This window comes from Phascolarctos cinereus, unplaced genomic scaffold (assembly GCF_003287225.1).
Source record: "Phascolarctos cinereus isolate Bilbo 61053 unplaced genomic scaffold, phaCin_HiC Scaffold_5;HRSCAF=322, whole genome shotgun sequence".
NCBI classification, from domain to species: Eukaryota; Metazoa; Chordata; class Mammalia; order Diprotodontia; family Phascolarctidae; genus Phascolarctos; species Phascolarctos cinereus.
Window position 1 is genome coordinate 387,088,503 of NW_027555958.1, and position 19,579 is coordinate 387,108,081.

The following is a 19,579-nucleotide window of genomic DNA, read 5'->3' on the forward strand; positions in this document are numbered from 1 at the left end:
TCCTATTTTCATGTTTTTAATATTATAAACATTTAGTTATTCCAATTTTGTGAGATCTCTTTTAGCAAAGTAAAATAGTTAAAACTAACCACACAGAGAGCTCATCTGAAAGTGCACGTAACAGTTCACATCTGTGGAACCCTTCTACCTCTACTTAAAAATGAAGATTAATAGAAACCCATTTTTCTCTTTCATTCCTCATCTCACTGAAAACAGAAAGAAAAAAAAATTCTTGTAACAACTACGCATTGCCAAATGAAACAGATTACTTCAGTGCTATACGTAAAAATATATATGTCTCATTCTGCCCTCTAAACCTATTACCTTTCTTTAATATGAACAACATATTTCATCATTGTCCTCTGGAATCATAAATGGTCATTGTATTATACTGATCAGAGTTCTCCCAACTTTCAAAGTTGTTTGTTTTTACAGTATTGTTGTTATTGTATAAATTGTTCTCCTGGATTTCATTCCTTATCAGCTCATAAAAGTCCTCAGAATTAGTCCTTTTTAAAATATTGATGTTATAGTATAAGTTATTCTTCTGGTTCTTCTTATTTTATTCTGTGTCAGTCCGTACAAGGCTTTCCATGTGATTTTTTTTTCTTACAGCACAATAGTATTCCACATTTGTATACCACAACTTATTCAGGCATTTCTCAATTATTGGACATCTTAGTTTCAGTTTTTTGCCACCACAAAAAGAGCTGCTATAAATATTTTTGTACATAAAAGATCTTATCTTCTTTATTTGATCTCCTTTGGGTATAGGCCTACCTAGAAGTTTTTGTTAAATTGTTTATTTTTTCAAGTGATTTAAAAACCTAATTAATAGGCTACATTAAAAAAAATGATGATATTTCTACTGCATGCAGTTTTTATTTGAACTGTGTGACAAATGATTAGAATTTAAATGAGATAGCTAACCTTTTTCAAATTCTGCTTGTATTGTTTATTTTTTCTTGTAATTTATTTTCAATAATTTAAAATTCAATATTATAATACAAAAATATTTTAATTAGTAGATATAAATATTTATATTTTTTTTTCCCCTCAGGCTAGTAAAGAGATTCTTCTGGCTTTTTCAAGAGACTTCCTCAGTGGTGAAGGTGACCTTTCTCGCCACCTTGGCTTTTTGGGATTACCTGTTAGTCACATTCAGACACCACTTGATGAGTTTGAATTTGCTGTAACAAATCTTGCTGTAGACTTAAAATGTGGAATTCGTCTTGTGTAAGTTATGATTCTTATTAGCACAGAATAGAAATTTGGGGTAACCAAGAAAAAAGTTCTGCCAGAAACTACCATACCACCATAGTACAATTTCCTTCTATTTATCTCCTACTTCTGTCTTAACATTCAGTGGTTTAACTTTGATTTTGAAATGACTCAAAAGTTAGAGGCGTGCATGCTTTTCAAAAAATGGGGCATTGAGGTTCTTAACTGCCCCCCATCTTTTTTCTTTTCTTATAAAGCCCTTTAATGACAATACCTATTTTAAAAGAGTGGCCTCTTATAGGGTGTGAAGTTAGAAGGTAGGCAATACCTGGATGTTCCTTCCAAAGAATTCTCCATCCATAGCAGACAGTTGCTATGTCAGGGAAGAATGCTTACCCTGGAGAATAATCTAGAGGTGAAAAAAAAACAGGATAGAGGTCTCAGCTGAACTGTTTATTAAAGTAACTTTATATATCTTTGTTTTTTTTTAATAACTTTAACTCTCCACAAAGTTTAATCTTTGAAATATAGGAGACTGATAGTTACCTTATTTAATGCTTCTGGCATTTGCCTTCTCAAGCTGAAGTAACTATCTTTGATTTTAAAACATTTATCTGATATAATTTTAACGGTATAGTTTATCAAGAACCTCACATATATGAGTGTGGAAATTCACATAACAGCATGGTATAATGGATAGAATGTTGGATTTGTAATCTCACATGTGAAGACCTGCATCAAACCCTGCCTCAGGCACTTATTTGCTCTGTGACTTCAGGCAAGTCAGTTACTCTTTAAGCTCTCCAAATCTCTAAAATGAGGGGATTGGACTTGATGACTTGCAAGGATTATCCTCCTACCTCTGAATCTTTAAATCCCATGTTTCTCTAGGTTTGTATAAGTTCTTGGCTTAGCCTCTGCAGATTATATATATGGGAAGCTGTCTTCCAACATGAAAACTGAAATGTTGATGTTTCATCAAATAGTACCCGTAGCTACTTCTCTATTACCACATTCTAGGTTCTCTTCTGTTTTCATGTCCCTCTTCCCTAGTTCCCATACATACATACATATACATATACATACATATACATATATATATATATATATATACACACACACACATACACACATACACACACACACACGCACACACACATGCACTCAATTTTACAAATGAAAAAGGATTCTGAAGTCAATTTCTGAACTTTCTAATTTGTCTCTTGGAACCCTTTAAGCCTCTAGTTAGCCACATTTCATGGAGATTACTTGGGCATTATAGGTCTTTGAGTATTATTTTTACCCCTACCCTCATTTTCTACTTGCTCAGAACTGTAATTAATCAACACTACCTTTGCCTTTGGAATGGAATTGTCATTGCATTTCCCTGTTGCTCCTGGACCATAACTCCCTTCTCTGACCACCACTCTGCTATATATATTTTTTCCCCTTATTAGAATATAAGCTCTTTGAGAGCAGAGACCGTCCTTTATATTTGTATCCTTAGAACCTGCTGTCATGTTACCAGATCGATCATGAGTGCTTAATATGTGCTTTACATTCATTCATTTTTAATATTAGCCATCTCCCCTCAATTCCAATGTATAAAATTGAATGGGCTGACTCATAATGAGTACTTTTTCCAAAACACTCTAAATTTTATTTTCCTCTCAAAGCAATCTAATTTTAGGGATATGTGTTAAACACTTATATCATTTAAATTCAACGAATCTATAATAGGCTCCTAGTGCCTTCTATGTATATATATGCATATAAGACACTGTGCTAAGTTTTAGGGACACAGACAAAAGCAGGAAAACAATTCCTTTCTTTAAGGAACTTGTATTCTATTGGTCAGGTTGCAGTGCAGCATGTAAATAAATGAATAAGAGATCATTTGAGCAGGCAAAGACCATTAACAAACCAATAGGGAGATTAGAAAAAGCATTATAGAGGATGTGGCACATGAGCTAAACCTCTCATTTAGCTGAGGGATCTAAGATGTGGCTTGGCCTCTTGTGGACTTGGCTCTTTCCTCAGAAGGGATTTAAGACTTTTTCAGAAGTCCATAAGACTTGATTGGTCCAGGGCTGTAAGGTTTAAGCTGCATCTGTTGCCACTGACTGAGCATTCTGATAGCATCAGGCTATATTGACTTGGCTCCCTTTTCACCCAAGGGCATAAAAGGGGTCCTTCAAAAGTTTTTTTCTTGTAGGATATAATATATGGTAAGGTATGTATTCTACATAAGATAGAACGTATGATGCAGAGAGGTAAATAATGTGAATTAAGGCTGCAAATGCAGACTGATTCTATATTGTGAAATACTTTATCCTTGAGACAATAGGATGCTACTAAAGATTTTTGACTGGAAAGTGGTATGCAAACCTGTGCTTTCAGAAGATTATTTCAGCTGCTTTATGGAGGATGTTTTGTTGTTGTTGTTCAGTAGTTTCAGTCATGTCCAACTCTTCGTGACCTCATTTGGAGTCCACTGAAGTGGTTTTCCATTTCCTTCTCCAGCTCATTTGACAGATGAGGAAACTGAGGCAGACAGGTTAAGTGATTTGCCCAAGGTCACACAGCTAGTTAATATCTGAGGTCAGGTCTGGACTCATGAAGATGAGTCTTCCTGACTCCAGGCTCAGCACTCTGTCCACTGTGTCACCTAGCTATTCTTTTATATAGAACAACTAGAAAGGCTAGAAACTGGAATACCAGTTAATAATCCAGAGACACAATAAAGAGGGCACTGAATCCCATCATTCATTTATTTAAATGCCTACTGTATGATAGACATTGTGCTAGGTGCCAGAGATACATAGACAAAAATGAAACAGACCCTGTCCTCAAAAAGTCTGTTATACTGGCGATGGGAATGGCATATACACATAGAAGTCAGTAATGAATGGATGTAGAACACTAAGGAAGGGGAAAAGCATTTGATAGGTGCCTACTCTGTGCCTGGCAGTGGACTAAGGGCTTTAGAATTATTATCTCATTTGATCCTCACAACAACCCTGGGAAGTAGATAGTAGTATTATTTCTGTTTAATAGTTGAGGAAACTGAGGCAAAGGTGAAGTGATTTGTTTGGGGTTTCTCAGCTAGCAAGTGTGGAGGCTGGATTTGAATTCAAGGCTTTTGGACTCAAGGCCCCATATTCTATCCACTGTGCCAAACAACAGCCTTAAGCCTCCCAGATGGGGGAGTCAGAATGAGCCTATTGAGTTGAGACCCTTAAAGAAAGATAGGGGATTTCTGACTGGGAGCTGAGAGGGCAGAGAATTTCAAGCCTGAGGCTTCCAACCTCAAGGCATGTAAATCAGGAGGAGGGAGTGTCTGGCTGAATGTACGGTTCAGGGAGTAATGTGAACTTACCTTGGAAGAGGTGATAACGCCAGATTGCTTATGGCTCTAACTGTGAAGTAGAGTTCAGTGTAGTTTGTATCTTAAGCTAGAGTTAATGAGGAACCACATGACCTTTTTCAACAGGAAAGAGATATAGTCATATGCTAAAGGGGACAGGTTGGAGAAGTTTTGTGGATATGTACATGAATACTCGAAGGAAGGAAGGAAGGCAGCATTTATTAAATGCCTAGTATGTGCCAGGAACTATGCTAAGCACTTTACAAATATCTTATTTGATCCTCACAACAACCCTGGCATGTAGGTATTATTATTATCCCCATTTTACAGGAAACTGAGAAAGACATTAAGTGACTTTCCCAGGGCCACACAGCTAGTAAGTGCATGAGTCAGGATTTGAACTCAGATTTTCCTAACTCCAAATCTAGTGCCACCTAGATATCTCTAAAGGTCTTTGATTTTGTCAGAGTGGGGAAATCTCTCCATCAGTGATGGAAATTGAGGACATGTCATGACTTAGTCCCATCTGTGACTTAGTAGATAAGTAACATCATAGATTGAATGCTAAAAGGGTCCTGAGATGCCATTTTAGAGATGAAGAGTCTCAGACGCAGATGATAAAAGTGATTTTCCCCCAAACATGTCTGTACTTGGCAACAGAAATGGGTTTTGAACCCTGGTCCTCCAACTTCAGAGTCTCCAATGACCTCTTTCATGAAGAAAATAGGGCTTAAGTGATTTGCCTAGAGTGTTCAGGACATGGCAGAGGTGAATCTGAACGTAGCTCTGTCCATTGTCAAGCTTAGCATTCTGCATGCCAGGCCATCACCAGTTATCTTGACTTTTGTCTTGCCGCACTGGACTTCGATGACTGGAGGACAGAGTGAGGCTGGCAGCTCTGGAACTGCCTCATTTAAATCCAATTCATATATAATTCAAGACCTCATTCTTGAGATGTTATTGGTCCTCTTTAAGAGCAAAGGACGAACAACAACAAACAGCATTCTCTCCGTTTTCTGACACTTTCTCTCATTTGTGGAAGTACGTATTAAAAAACTGCAACATGGCCTGCCTTTAAAAAGAAAAATGCTACAGTTTAATGTCGCACCTCCTTTTCATCCTTGATAGGAGAGCCATGGAACTTCTCACAAAGAACTGGAACCTTTCAAAGAAACTCAGGATTCCTGCAATAAGTCGCCTTCAGAAGATTCACAATGTTGATATTGTTCTTCAAGTGCTGAAACAATACGGAGTTCCATTGAATGATGAACAAGGTAATAGCTAAATAGAATTCAGGTTGGCATTTCCTTCAGGAAAAATTTATGCATAACTTTTCTGGCTGTCTCATCATTTACAGGTAATACAATTCAGTCTAAGGATATTGTGGATAGTCACAGAGAACGAACACTAACATTGCTTTGGAAAATAGCACTTACTTTTCAGGTACTGTGGATTTAATACATTTTTGCAGTACTTTAAAAAAAACAACTTTAAAATTTATCATTCAATTTAACTAATATTTAACATTGGAAGAGTAATAAAAGCACACAGTCTAGAATGGAAGGGATCCCTGTGGTTATTTAACTAATACCTGAAAAGAATCCTTTCTATAGCAGTATTCACATGTAGTCTTCCATCATCTACTGGAAAAAACTGCAGTAAGGAGGTAACTCACTGCTTTCATGAGGCAGCACATTCCACTTTTGGACCACTTTAATTGTTAGGAAATAATCTACAGATCAAAGTAAATCTGATTATCTATGATTTCCACCCATTGTTCAACAAATCTAATCTTCCTTCACTTGAAAGGTTTTCCAATACTTGAAGACAATTGCTAGTTTCCCCCTCAAAAAAAAAGGCAAAACTTCCTCAGTTTCTTTCCCTGCCCTTACCCCAAATTATCAAGCATTTATTTCTCTCCTTTGTCCCTCCCCTCTTCCCAGTGGTAAGAGGAAAAAGAAAAACAAAAGCAATACTCATGTGACATATGCACAGTTAAGCAAACTATATCCCCACATTCTGCAAGTTGCCTTTTGATGTTTCTAGCTCCCTCCACATTTCTGCTCAAGAGCCATTTCCTACTCAAGTCCTTTCTTGATTTACCCTAGTTTTTAATGCTTTCTTTCCCTCAAACTTACTTTTATTATTTATCCTTTTCAATAATTTATTTTAATTTTTATTAATTTGCCCCTTCCAGTGTCCTTTCAACTTCACTTCCTTGAATAAAAAAAAAATCGTGAGTGAGTCACAATATAGAGTTGCATTGTCTAGCAAATAACAAATCAACCTCAGAGTTATAAGTTGGAAGAAGTATGGCTAGGAATTAGTTTGAAAATGATTTGGGAGTTTGGGTAGAATATAAACTCAATAAAAAGCAAAATGTTCAAGACTAGTGGGTGATAGTCCTGCTATACTCTATCTTTTTAAGACCCCACCAGATTACTGTGTTTGAGTCTGGACTGCATTTGATAGGAGATGGAGAATGGCCTGGGGAGGTCAGTTACGTCAGAGAAGGATCCCACGTTCATGTCATGAGTATCAGTTAAAAGAACTGGGGTTGTTGAACCTCAAGAAGAGGACGCTTCCTGGGGGACATGATATCTTTCCGTTTTCAAGGATCTGAAGGATCCTTACCTGGAAGTGGAAATAAACTTGTTCTGTTTGACCCCAGAGGACAGAACTAGGTACAATTAGAAATGGTGGAAATGACAAAGAGCTGAATTTAGGTTTGATATAAAGAGAAAGTGCCTCATAATTAGAGCTATATATGAAATATGACTCCTGTGGCTACCCCAGGAGTTGGTAGGTACCCTTTATTGAAGGTCCTCAAGCAAAGGAAGGAAATAAGCAATTATTAAGCATTTACTATGTGCTGAGCACTGTACTGGCACTTTACAAATATCTCATTTGATCCTCACAACAACCTTTACAAGGCAAGTGCTATTATTATCCATAGGGCAAATAGAAGTTTAGATTAGTGACTTGTCCAGGGGCACACAACAATTGTGTGTCTGAGGCTGGATTTGAACTCAGATCTTCCTGACTCCCCTGTGCCACCTAGCTGTCTCAGTCAAAGACTTATTCATTATAAAGTGGATTCTTCTTTTGATAAGAGTTGGACTGGATGATTTCCAACCAAACAGGCCTACCAACTTTGAGATTCTTTGAGTTCATTCTAAAGTATAGCTCTTCTGTTACTATTCTTATAGGACCATGTATTCATCCTTCATTGTCTGCCCTGTCTCCTGTTTTCTGTACGTGGATTTTTTTTAGGCAAAATCGGTTGTGGTTGAGTTTCCTATAGTATAGGTCCTTAGAAAAGTCTCCTTTTTCCTCTCTTTGGGGTTGTTATTACACAATTTCATTTTTTGAGAGCTTCTCTTTCCTCTTGGTTTACCTGACTCTTTGGAATTTTAGTACTCTGAACCCTTTGAAATCTGTTATTCCCCTCAGTCTAGATTTTAGATCATTCCTGGTTTTGCTTTCCTTTATCAAAAGTTCCAAAATAGAGTGATTATTTCTCTTCATCACCTAAGCTTACCATCATTTACTGCCCTGAATGAAACTGATGAAAATCAGATCTAGAATATGCCTTTTGAAGAATCAAATGGCCATTAAGACAGGTCAAGTAAGTGATAAATTGTTCTGCTTTGATCAGAATGAGTCCTCTGGCAGACACCCATGTAACTGAAACTCCCATCCCTCCTGTGCCATGTTTCCATGCCAGGCTTAGGATCTTGATCTGTTTCCTTTTCTTTGTCCAGTTGGTCTGCAGTATATGCCAATGACATTGCTTATGCCTCTGCTGATTTTTTTTTCTAAAATGATCATCATATTTCTTTCCTAGATCACATGAATATATGCCATGCTATTTTCCCTCCCTTACATCTTTCTCTATTTGAGTGGATGTGCCTTTCTAGAGATAGTAAAAGTTCTCATCCCACCATGTGTCAGTGTTATTAATGAAGTCATCTTTGCCTGATACCATTAAAATATCTAGTTTACGTTGCCTGTCATTTGTACTTTGTACTTTTTGTATGTATGCATCAGAGGTCAGGACGTTTGAAAAAAGTTGGATTTGGAATCAGTCCCCCTGCATTAAAATTCTCACTCCATTGCTTATTACATGTGTGACCATGGACAGTTCATTTAACTTTTATGATTTCAGTTTCTCCTTTTGTATGAGTTATTTGGACTAGATGACCTCTAAGATCCTTTATGAGTCTAAATTGATGGGCCTGTGATGATCTTAGTGATTTCACTGATTTTGCGTCCTGTGAATTTTTGGTCAGTCTCTGCTGCTGTACTTCCTACATTGTTAATCTCTGTTGCAGTTAGCTTCTTGGCTAGTCAGCTATCTCCTTTGCTTTTTTAGATTAAAACCATTTTTATTGGCTGTACAAGACTGCAGACAAGTATGCTACTACTAGCTCTTTTTAAGAACACTCATCCCTGGCCAGGAGCCTGTCATTCCTAGATTCAAAGTGCGGTCCAACTATCTTCTTCAATGCAACATTAAAAAAAATCCTTTTTAACTCTTTCTGTTTGTCATTCTTTCTGCCCCTATTTTTTCTCTTGGTGTCCAACTTCCGTTCAAATCTTTGTTCAATTAAAATATTTCTTCTACTTGACTTCTTTGATACAATCTCTCATGGAAACCTGAAATAGAATGTACTTATTACACAGCCTCTTCTAGCACAGCCTGGTTCATTCCTCACTAATTGCTGTTTGACTCCCAGATCTCTATGAAGACTGATATTAAATGTTTGTGCTTCAAATTTTAGGACTATGAGAAAATAATTTCTGTTTAGTACTGTACTGCTGTAAAATTAGCTAACTTCTACAGTATAATTTCACTTATGAACTTATATACTGTTTCACTTAAAACTGTTTTCCTGGAGCTAGTTAACTGTGTATATGGGAAAGACAGCAGCAGAAAGGGGGGGCTGTGGAATGGAAGTGTAATGCTATGCTTGCATGTTAATAATTTATCTTTTTTCTTTTGGAACATATCAATCTTTTCTAGCCACTTATATTTGATACAATTTCAAGAGATGGTTGTGAGGATATTGTTTTCTTAAGTTAAGGTATCTATTCAGTTTAGGACATTGCAAATTCAGCATATTACTTGTATAACTTTTCTTTAGGTAGACGTCAGAATTTTTAGTTTTTATATTAAAAAATTATAGATTACCATAATATGTAATTAAGCCTTTTTTGTTGGTAACTTTGTTCTCTGTTTCAGGTGGACATTTTACTTAATTTAGACCAATTAAAGGAAGAAATTGTATTTTTAAGGCATTCACTAAATATAAAAAGAAAAATTACTGCACTATCATTATATCCTAATGGCCCGACCTGTGTGAAAAAAAGTAAGCGGAGTAGTTTTTCCTTGGAACACCACAGTGAAAATGTAAAGTTGCTGATGGATTGGGTAAATGCTGTTTGTGCATTCTATAACAACAAAGTAAGTTAATTTGTATATTCACCTAAAATTTTCATTTCTTTTTAAAGTGTAAACTTTCTCTTTGTTTAAGGTATGCTTAAGAGTAGTATTTAAAAATTTTAATCCTCAAATAAGATTTTGTTTCTAAGGTGAGCCTGTTTATACATTGATGTATACAATTATATTTCTCTTTTTCTTTATTTGGGCACTTTTCCTTAGTGGGTCATAACTTAGATGCATTCACATATATAAACACATGCAGAGATTTTGTTCAAGGGTCATGTGTCCTATTACGCAAAAAGCAAAATCATGGCATTTTTATAATGTTTTAGAGGACAAGAGTACAAGACAAGTTGTTCTTGTCTCTAATTAGTTTTCGTTTTAAACTATGGCAAAGTAGTAATAAAGTTTAGTATTTTTCTAGTTATCTATTGTAGATATTGTTTGTTTCTTTAAATATATCTTTTAAAAGTTAAAGTGATTATTTTTTTTAAGTCCTGAATAGGAAAGGCACTGTGGTATCGTAGATACAGGGAGTTAGGAAGATCTGGCCATGGAGTCAGGAAGACCAAGACAGAAGTCTTGCCTTTTGAATATAATATGCTTGTGACCATGAACAAGTTAATTAATCTGTTGTTGTCCTGTGCAAACATTAACTTTAAATTATAAATGGATTATACGTTTCATTGGAGAGACTTCTTTTTGGAGAGCTTAGCTCCAGTGAAATAACAGGTCTGCATTTACAAAAAAAAACCCAAAAAACAAAAAATCAATATATATTTGGATATATACATACAGTAAAGAAAATATGATGAGTTAAAGAGAATGAGAATAAGAATAAATGTTGAAGTTACAATTTTTTTATTATATCATTTTAGCTTTAGTTTCTACAAAATAACATTTAAAACTTGTCAGTCATTTCCCACTTTTCTTCTAAGTATTAGAGCTCCAGAGGCAATGTTGTTATTAAGTCCAACTTTCTCAAGCAACAATTTTCCTTTAGCTTTTAGAAATTACCTTCAAAGCCGGTTAAAATATGTAGTTGATAATACATTTTCAATAACTGAGAAAAGTAAACTGATTTTTTTTTTTACATTTTCAATCAGGTGGAAAACTTTACAGTGTCGTTCTCCGATGGACGAGTATTATGTTATCTGATTCATTACTATCATCCTTGCTATGTACCTGTTGAAGCGATATGTCAGCATACCACTCAAACAGTAGAATATACAAAAACTGATTCAGTGGCACTAAATTCATCTTCTGAATCTGATGGAAGTGGTTTGGATATTTGTTTTGGAGTATTTGATCATGGTTAGTCATTTTTTTGACGAGCTTTTATATGATTTCTTTGCTATTTCAAACAGTTTTGTATTGTGGTCATTCTAATTTGCCTCTTTTTGGACTACATAGCAACAAACAGCTCAGTGTTATACAAAGAGCTCCTAGACAATGAGAAAAAAAACTTTCAGTTGGTCAACGCGGCAGTGAGAGATCTTGGTGGAATACCTGCCATGATTCATCATGCAGACATGTCTAATACAATTCCTGATGAGAGGGTAAGTAAATGAGATTTTCAATACTAATTAGATTTTCAGCAGTTAATATTCTGTAATCTCTATGCTCCTTTGATCATCTCTCATGTTTTCTTTTTAGGTTGTTATTACCTATTTGTCATTTCTTTGTGCAAGGCTTTTAGATCTTCGCAAAGAAACAAGAGCTGCTCGAGTTATTCAGACAACTTGGAGAAAATACAAAATAAGAGCAAATCTAAAACTCTACCAGGTATACATAAATAAAAATGGGATATGATGATTGGTCAGTTGGAAGATAGCAGGAAATTGGTTTATGGGATGGCACATAAATATTATATTCTCACAAAAATAACTGATATACTTCCCTGACAATGAGTTTTCAGTGGCTTCCAACTACCTCTAGGTAAAATACTAATTTTTCAGCTTGATATTTAAAGTCCTCCATGGTCTAAAATCAGCCTATTCTTTCAAGCTTATTTTACATGACTCGCCTTCACATAATCTACATTCCAGTGAAAAGGGCTGCTGCCTAGATTTGCCATTCAATTCTTACCTAAGCAAGGGCCCTTTCCACACATTGCCCTGTGTCCCTGGAATGGGTTTGCTTTTTACTTTCACCTCAGAGAAGCTTTCAGTTCCTTCAAGGCTCAGCTTCGATGCTCTGTCCAATAGGAAGTCTTTCATGATTCCTGTTGCTTTAATATTCTCTCTTCTTAAATCATCTTGCACTTTTCCATGTAAGTGCTGTGTCCTTCCAATATAATCCAACTTCATGAGACAGCTACTGGTTTTCATTTTGTTTTTGTATCTTCTGTCCTTAGCTCATGAGATATCTATCATTTCCTGAATAGATTAAATATGACAGATAGATTAAAATGATTTAAAATGAGTTTGAATACTTTGTGGGAAGTTTTTAAAATTCTAATGCTCTTATTTAATGCTCATTGTGAGAGACATATCTTTTTTGGTGGCACCACACAGATCACCCACATACATGCCACTCAAGTTGTGATTAAAATTATCATTTCTTTTCATTTATGACTAGAAACTACTAGGCAAAAATATTACTCTAGTAGGTTCCATTTCTTAATTTTGTAGCATACGCTTTGTGCATGTCACCAGAATTGTGCTCCTGTAAAATGATGGAATTTGTGTAGCTAGAAGCTACAAGGTAACTGGATTTCCTTTATCATGTGACCCCGTAAATTTTTATTGAAATAAGTTTGTCCTCTTGAAGAATAATCTTTTTTTAATTAAATTTTTTTGTTACATTTTAAGTTTCAAGCTGTCTCCCTCCCTATTGCATCTTCCTTTAGAGGTCCTTGTAGTTGATTTGAATATTTATAATACTCAGAATAGTTTAGTCGTTCACAGTTCTGTTTGAACAATATTACTGTTACTATATCAGTGTTCTCTTGGTTCTGCTTGTCTCACTTTTTATTATTTCATGCAAGTCTTTCCCTGTTATTCTAAAATCACCTTTCTCGTCATTTCTTATAATAGTAGTATTCTATTACAATCATATATTACAACTTGTTTAGCCATTCACCAATTGATGGACATCCCTTCAATTTCCAGTTCTTTGCTACCGCAAAGAGAGCTGCTATAAACATTTTAGAACATATGGGTTCTTTTCTTTTTTCCCTTACCACCTTGGGAAACAGACCTAATTAGCGGCATTGTTGGGTCAAAGGGTATTCATAGTTTATAACTCTTTAATAACATAGCATAATTCCAGATTGATCTCCAAAATGGTTGGATCACTTCTCAGTTCCACCAACAGTGAATTAGTGTCCCAATATTTTTATATCCCCTTCAATATTTGTCATTTTCCCCTTACATCATTTTAGCCAATCTTATAGGTATGATATGATATCTCAAAGTTGTTTTAATTTGCTTTTCTCTAATCAATGGGGTTGAACGTTTTTTCATATGGCTATGTAGCTTTGATTTCTTCATCAGAAAACTGTCTGTTCATATCCTTTGACCATTTATCAATTGGAGAATGACTAATATTCTTATGTATTTGACAAAATTCTACATATATTGGAGATACAAGACTTTTATCTGAGAAATTGAGAAACATCCCCTCATCCCCACAGTTTTTTGCTTTCCTTCTAATCTTGGCTACATTGGTTTTATTTGTACAAAACCTTTTTAATTTAATGTAATCAAAATCATCCTTTCTTACATCTTGCAATGCTTTCTCTTGTTTATTTATAAATTCTTCTTCTATTCACAGGTCTGAGAGTTAATACATTCCATGTTCTTCCAATTTACTTCTTTTATTTCTAGGTCATATATCCATTTTGACCTTATTTTGGTAAATGATGTAAGATATTGCTCTTTACCTAGTTTCTGCCAGACTACTTTCCAGTTTCCCCAAAAAGTTTTACCAAATAGTGAATTTTTATCCCAGAAGCTATTGCTAGCATTTCTAAATCAGTATTGAATAATACTGATAATATTGTATTGAATAATATTGGTGATGATGGGCATCCTTGTTTCACTTCTGATCTTACTGGGAAGGCTTCTACCTTATCCCTGTTAAAAATAATGCTTTCTGGTGACATTAGGTAGATGCTTCTTATCATTTTAAGGAAAACTCCATTCATACCTATGCTTTTAAGTGTTTCTGATAGGAATGAGTATTGTATTTTGTCAAAAGCTTTTTCTGCATCTATCAATATGATCAAATGATTTTTTGTTCCTTTTTTTATTGATATAATCAATTATGTTGGCAGTCTTCCTTATATTAAACCATCCCTGCATTCTTGGTATAAATCTCCTTGGTCACAATGTATAATTTTTGTGATATTGTAGTGTCCTAGCTAATATTTTATTTAGGATTTTTGCATTCATATTTATCAGTAAAATTGGTGTGTAATTCTCTTTCTCTGTTTTCTCACTTTTTGATGTATCAGCACAATATTTGTTTTATAAAAATATTTTTTTATTATTTTTTTGTTTTTGTACTAATTTAGTAATTTTACTAATAATAATCTATTAATTATACTAAAACTATTATAGTTTTGCAATCTATTTCCACCTATAATTCACTTAGCTTTACCTTTAAAAAATTGAATGCCATAGCATTTGGTGCAGATAGGCTTAGTATTGATATTATTTCATTCTCTATAGTACCTTTTAACATAATGTACTTTTCCTGTTTATCTCTCTTTTTTCTTTTTTGTGAGGCAATCAGGGTTAAATGACTTGCCCAGGGTCACACAGCTAGTAAATGTGAAATGTCTGAGGCTGGATTTGAACTAAGGTCCTCCTGACTCCAAGGCCAGAGCTCTATCCACTGCACCACCTAGCTGCCCGTTTATCTCTTTTAATTAAGTGTATTTTAGCTTTAATTTTGTCTGAGATCATGATTGCCACCTCGGCTTTTTTCACATCAGCTGAAGCATAATAAATTCTGCTCTAGCCCTTTATTTTTACTCTGTGTGTGTCTCTAATTTTTAAATATGTTTCTTGTAAACAACATATTGTTGGATTCTGGTTTTGATCCATTCTGCTACCTGTTTCTGTTTTATGGGTGAGTTTATCCCTGTCAGATTCAGAGCTACAATTGCTAGTTGTGCATTTCCCTCTATTTTTCCTCCCTGTATGTCTTTCTCTCCCTCTTTTTTTACCCTATCCCTCCTCAGATGTCTAATTTACTTCTGATCACTACCTCCTTGATGTGCACCCCTTCTAGGAGTTCCTCCTTTATCCTCTCCCTTTGCCCTTCTATTTCTTAATTTGCCCACTCTTCCTATTTCTTAATCTGCACACCTTTTTAAGAGTCCCTTCCTTGTTCTATTCCCTCACCATCCTATTTCTCTGTAGGTTAAGAAGACTTTCATACACATCTAGATGTATGCTATTCCCTCTTTAACACAGTTATGAGAATAAGGTTCTAGCACTACCAGCTCTCCACCCCCTCCTGCCTTCCCTTTTAACAGTTCTTCCATTCGCGCCTCCTTTATATGAGATAATTGCTCCATTTTACCTCTCCTTACCCAATTTTATTTTTTTAGGATCATCCCATCATAAATCAATTCAACCCAGGTCTTCTTGGGGTTTATGCTTTTTCAAACTACCCTAGTAACGATAACATTCTTAAGAGTTAGAGATAACTTTTTCCCATATAAGAAGTAAAAAGTTTGACCTTATTAAATCCCTTATAATTGGTCTTTCATATTTGCCTTCTCATGTTTCTCCTGGTTCTTTTAGGTCAGATTTTGAAGAGCAATGTAGAGGCAGAAATGACTTGATCTTCCATACCGCCACCTTCCGCTATGACGTGACTGAGCTCATTATATTTCCCTCCAATCTTCATTCCTCTCCTCCCCACAATCCAACTCTATTTTGAAATTCTCAATTTCTGTAGTGGGTACTACTATACTTCATTATCTGGGTTTACAGCTTAGGGTGTTATATGGAACTCCTTACTATCCCTTACTCCACATACATGCAATCTGTTGCCAAATTATGTTACTTCTACTTTCATTACATCTCATGCACTGCTTCTTTCCTGGACTGTCTTCCTGATTTGTTTCCTTGCCTCAAATTTCTCACTTTTCCAATTTGTTCTCCATGTAACTGTCAAAGTGATTTTCCTAAAGTGAGGTCTGATCATGTCACCTTTCTACTCAGTTGAACTCAAAATGACTCTACATATTGCTTCTATGATTAAATATAAGCTCTTTCTGTCTTTTAAAGGCTTTCACACCCTGGCCCTAACCTGCCTTTCCTACTATAGTATTCCCCTTTTCATACTGTACAATTCAACCTTGCTGGCATATATGCTATTCTACTAAACATTCCATCTCCCATCACCATGCCTTTGTACTGACTTTCCCAGAATATATTCTCCCCTCATCTCCCCTTGGAATTATTTTTTTTTCCCCCTTCACAACCCTGCTCAAGCATCAGATTTTACCTGAAGCTTTGTTCTCTCCTTCTCCCTGCCCTGAAATCAACCCAATTTACTTTTTATTTTGTATATGCTTATTTATGTGTAGGATGTTTATTTTGCAAAGATAGGAGCTTTTTGAGAATAGGGACTATTTCATTTTTTGTCTTTGTATCACTCATGCTTAGCACAGTGCCTCTTATATAGTAGGTGCTAAATTAACGCTTGTTAATTGATTATGATAATAGTTATCTTTTGTAATCTGTTTTCAGGAGAAAGATAAAGCTGCTAAAGTAATTCAAACAGCTGTAATCAAATTCCTGGCCAGAAAACAAATGAAGAAACTTTTTTATGCAACAGTAATTATTCAGAAATACTGGAGAAGATACTTAGCACAGAGGAAAATGTTGATGTTAAGGAAAGCAAAACTGGAAAAAATTCAAAGTCAATCAGCAGTTGTTATTCAGGTACAGTTAAGTATTTTGGACTGGTATTGTAGCATTTAAATTGTCTTTTTGAAGTACCATCCTTTGAAGGAGGAAGTTAAAGTTATACTTCGATTTAAGTTTAGGTTATTATATTGCTGTATTTCTTGTTTTACCCGTTGGAACTTCTTGAACATCTAGGAGTGATTTCATTCTTATAGACCTTACTCCTGGGGAAACTGAGGTTGGTGGACTGCCTGAGTGTGGTAGTTCTGAAATGAAATAGGGCTAAAGCCCATAGGTATTTGTACTAAGTCCTATGATCTTCTGGGAGTAGAGAACCACTAAGCTGCAGGGAGGGGATCTGGTTTGGGTTGGAAAAGCAGTAAGTTAAAAGTTTTATGCCAGTCAATATGGGGGGGGGTGTACAAGTATGGGTATATTTGCTCATGCACGTCTGTGTGTGTGTGTATGTCTAAATCATACTAGGGATCCCTGTAGGCTGTGCATTTACTTAGAAAAGCACATTAACATTTTTGGTGTCCTATTGTATTTTTATTTTCTTAAATACTTCTCAGTTACATTTTAATCTATTTTGGGCCACTTCGATGCTTAGGAGTAACTCAGGCTGTATATTTGGCCTACTGTCTGTTTGTTTGACACCTCTGGCCTATGATTCATAGCCATTTACCATTACTGGGAAAATCTTGATAATAATTTTTTTTTTTGGTTGGGGTTGAGGATGGAGTAGGGATGCACTTGAAATTAGCTTGGGATTACTGAAAAGTGAACTATTTCCCAGATGCAATCTAGCCTGCTTTTTTTTTCTATTTAGTTTTGAGACAAGGATGCTATATGGCTTTGAATTATGAAACACTACAAGCTCTGAAGAATAAAAGTTTTGGAAGAGGGGGTCACCCAACTGGCATTGGAAAGATCTATGGTTGGCATGAGGGTGTTGCATTATTTTCCAGTGACTTATGAATCTTGTGGTATAAGAGCTGTAATCAAAGAAATGTATAACTAGAAAAGAGATGGGTCTATTATGTGGTGAGAGTAAGGGATATGACAGCCTGATTACTAGACTTACATACATGGGATGTTAAAAGATATAGAGAACTACCTTCGGTGTGTTAGGTAGATTCTCCAAGGAGATGCTGTGGAAGGGGATGTGTAAGAAACCTGCAGAATGAGCACGCATAGGTGGGTTGCTGTTTGCATCGTTGGATGAAGTACCTATATTGACCTCAGATTTTTTGAAGTATTGAATGTTTTAGTCCCACAGTATGATTGGAGAAATGTAGTATATTCCAGATAAATATAGTTTACCTCTTGAGGTAGGAAGTCATCAAATATAGCTAAGCTATATTTCTATCATAAAAGGTTGAGATAACTTTTCAGTGTAAATGAAGTATACTAAATATAATTTTAGCCTTTTTCTTGATGACACAAAACATCTGTTTTGCTGTAATATGTAATATGTTGTAATAAAGTGACAACCCCAGGGATTACGGAAGAATATAGAATTTACCTGGAGCCAAATAATCCTAGAGGACTATGATTTTCTAGCTTTGTTTTCTCTCCCCTCCCTTCCTTTCTTCCTCTCTGTATCTTTCTCTTTTTTTTGTTCCTGTTTATCAGGGAAGACTAAATAAGAAAGGTTGTTAAATCAGTTATCTGAATTTTCCATATGCAAAGGGCTCCTTAAAGTAACTTCCATGGAAGTGCATAAATTTTGTTAAAAGTATTTTACTCCCCATTTAGAAAAGGTCATTTTTGTTTATTTAGTGTTTTATTTTGTTTTCTTCACTACAAATATAGAAGCTCTATCCCAAAAGACTGAGGTGCTAGAGAGTTTGATGGATCTGTTTTCAGTTTTTGTAAGGTAAAATACACTGCAATGGTAAATGTTGTGATGAGTAATAATTATACCCTAGAAAAAAGTTGATGAATATTCTTTGGAATAAAAATGAGAAAATTTTTAGATTTAATACCATAGGGTTTGCTTTACAACCTTTTCAAGCATAAGTATCCTGTTTTGACATCAAAATTTTGTAGACCTTGAAGTGATAGTAGTTTTTGCTGGGCTGTGTCGACTGAGAATTAATTAATATTTTATAATCAAAATAGTATCCATAGATATCTGAATAATAGTTACACATATAAATGGTGTGTACCTGACACATTCAGTTTATACAAAGTATATTAAATTGTCACTTGAAATGGCTTGGTGTGTGCTCATGGATTGGTAGACTTCGTATTGATGACTACACAGTGTGTACTGGTATGTGGCCCATAGGTTCTGAATTATTGGGTTAGAACAAAGAAACTAATAGAATCATGGACCTTTAGAGATGAAACAGGGCCTGCCACTTCATTTTGAAAATGAAGAAGCTAGGATTGAAGCCTTAAAGCTTCCCTTGCTCATTTTAAGCCTGGGTTGAGTTGGAATGTTAAAAGTTTCTGTTACAATACTGTGTATCCTAAGGCTAGTCCATAGATATTTGATTAACTTAATGGTAATGATGACTATGACTTTAGGGGAAAGGAATAATCTTATATTGATGATCAGTTCTCAAATCCTTGGATTTGCAGAGAGAACTATGATAGCAGACTTCCACAAAAGTTTCTTAGATCAGTACATGTTGGCCCATTTAGGTTACCCTAGAATTTCCCAAA

General features: G+C 35.3%; 1 protein-coding gene across 1 annotated transcript in view; it reads left to right on the forward strand.

The window, feature by feature from the left end:
- The window catches only part of ASPM (assembly factor for spindle microtubules), a 64,744-nt gene that overhangs the window by 19,103 nt on the left and 26,062 nt on the right, over window positions 1-19,579 (forward strand). Inside the window, 8 exon segments of the mRNA XM_020971728.2 lie at window positions 1,061-1,236; window positions 5,717-5,862; window positions 5,946-6,031; window positions 9,834-10,055; window positions 11,141-11,348; window positions 11,448-11,593; window positions 11,691-11,819; window positions 16,748-16,942. Of these exon segments, the coding sequence (XP_020827387.1) occupies window positions 1,061-1,236; window positions 5,717-5,862; window positions 5,946-6,031; window positions 9,834-10,055; window positions 11,141-11,348; window positions 11,448-11,593; window positions 11,691-11,819; window positions 16,748-16,942 (1,308 nt within the window).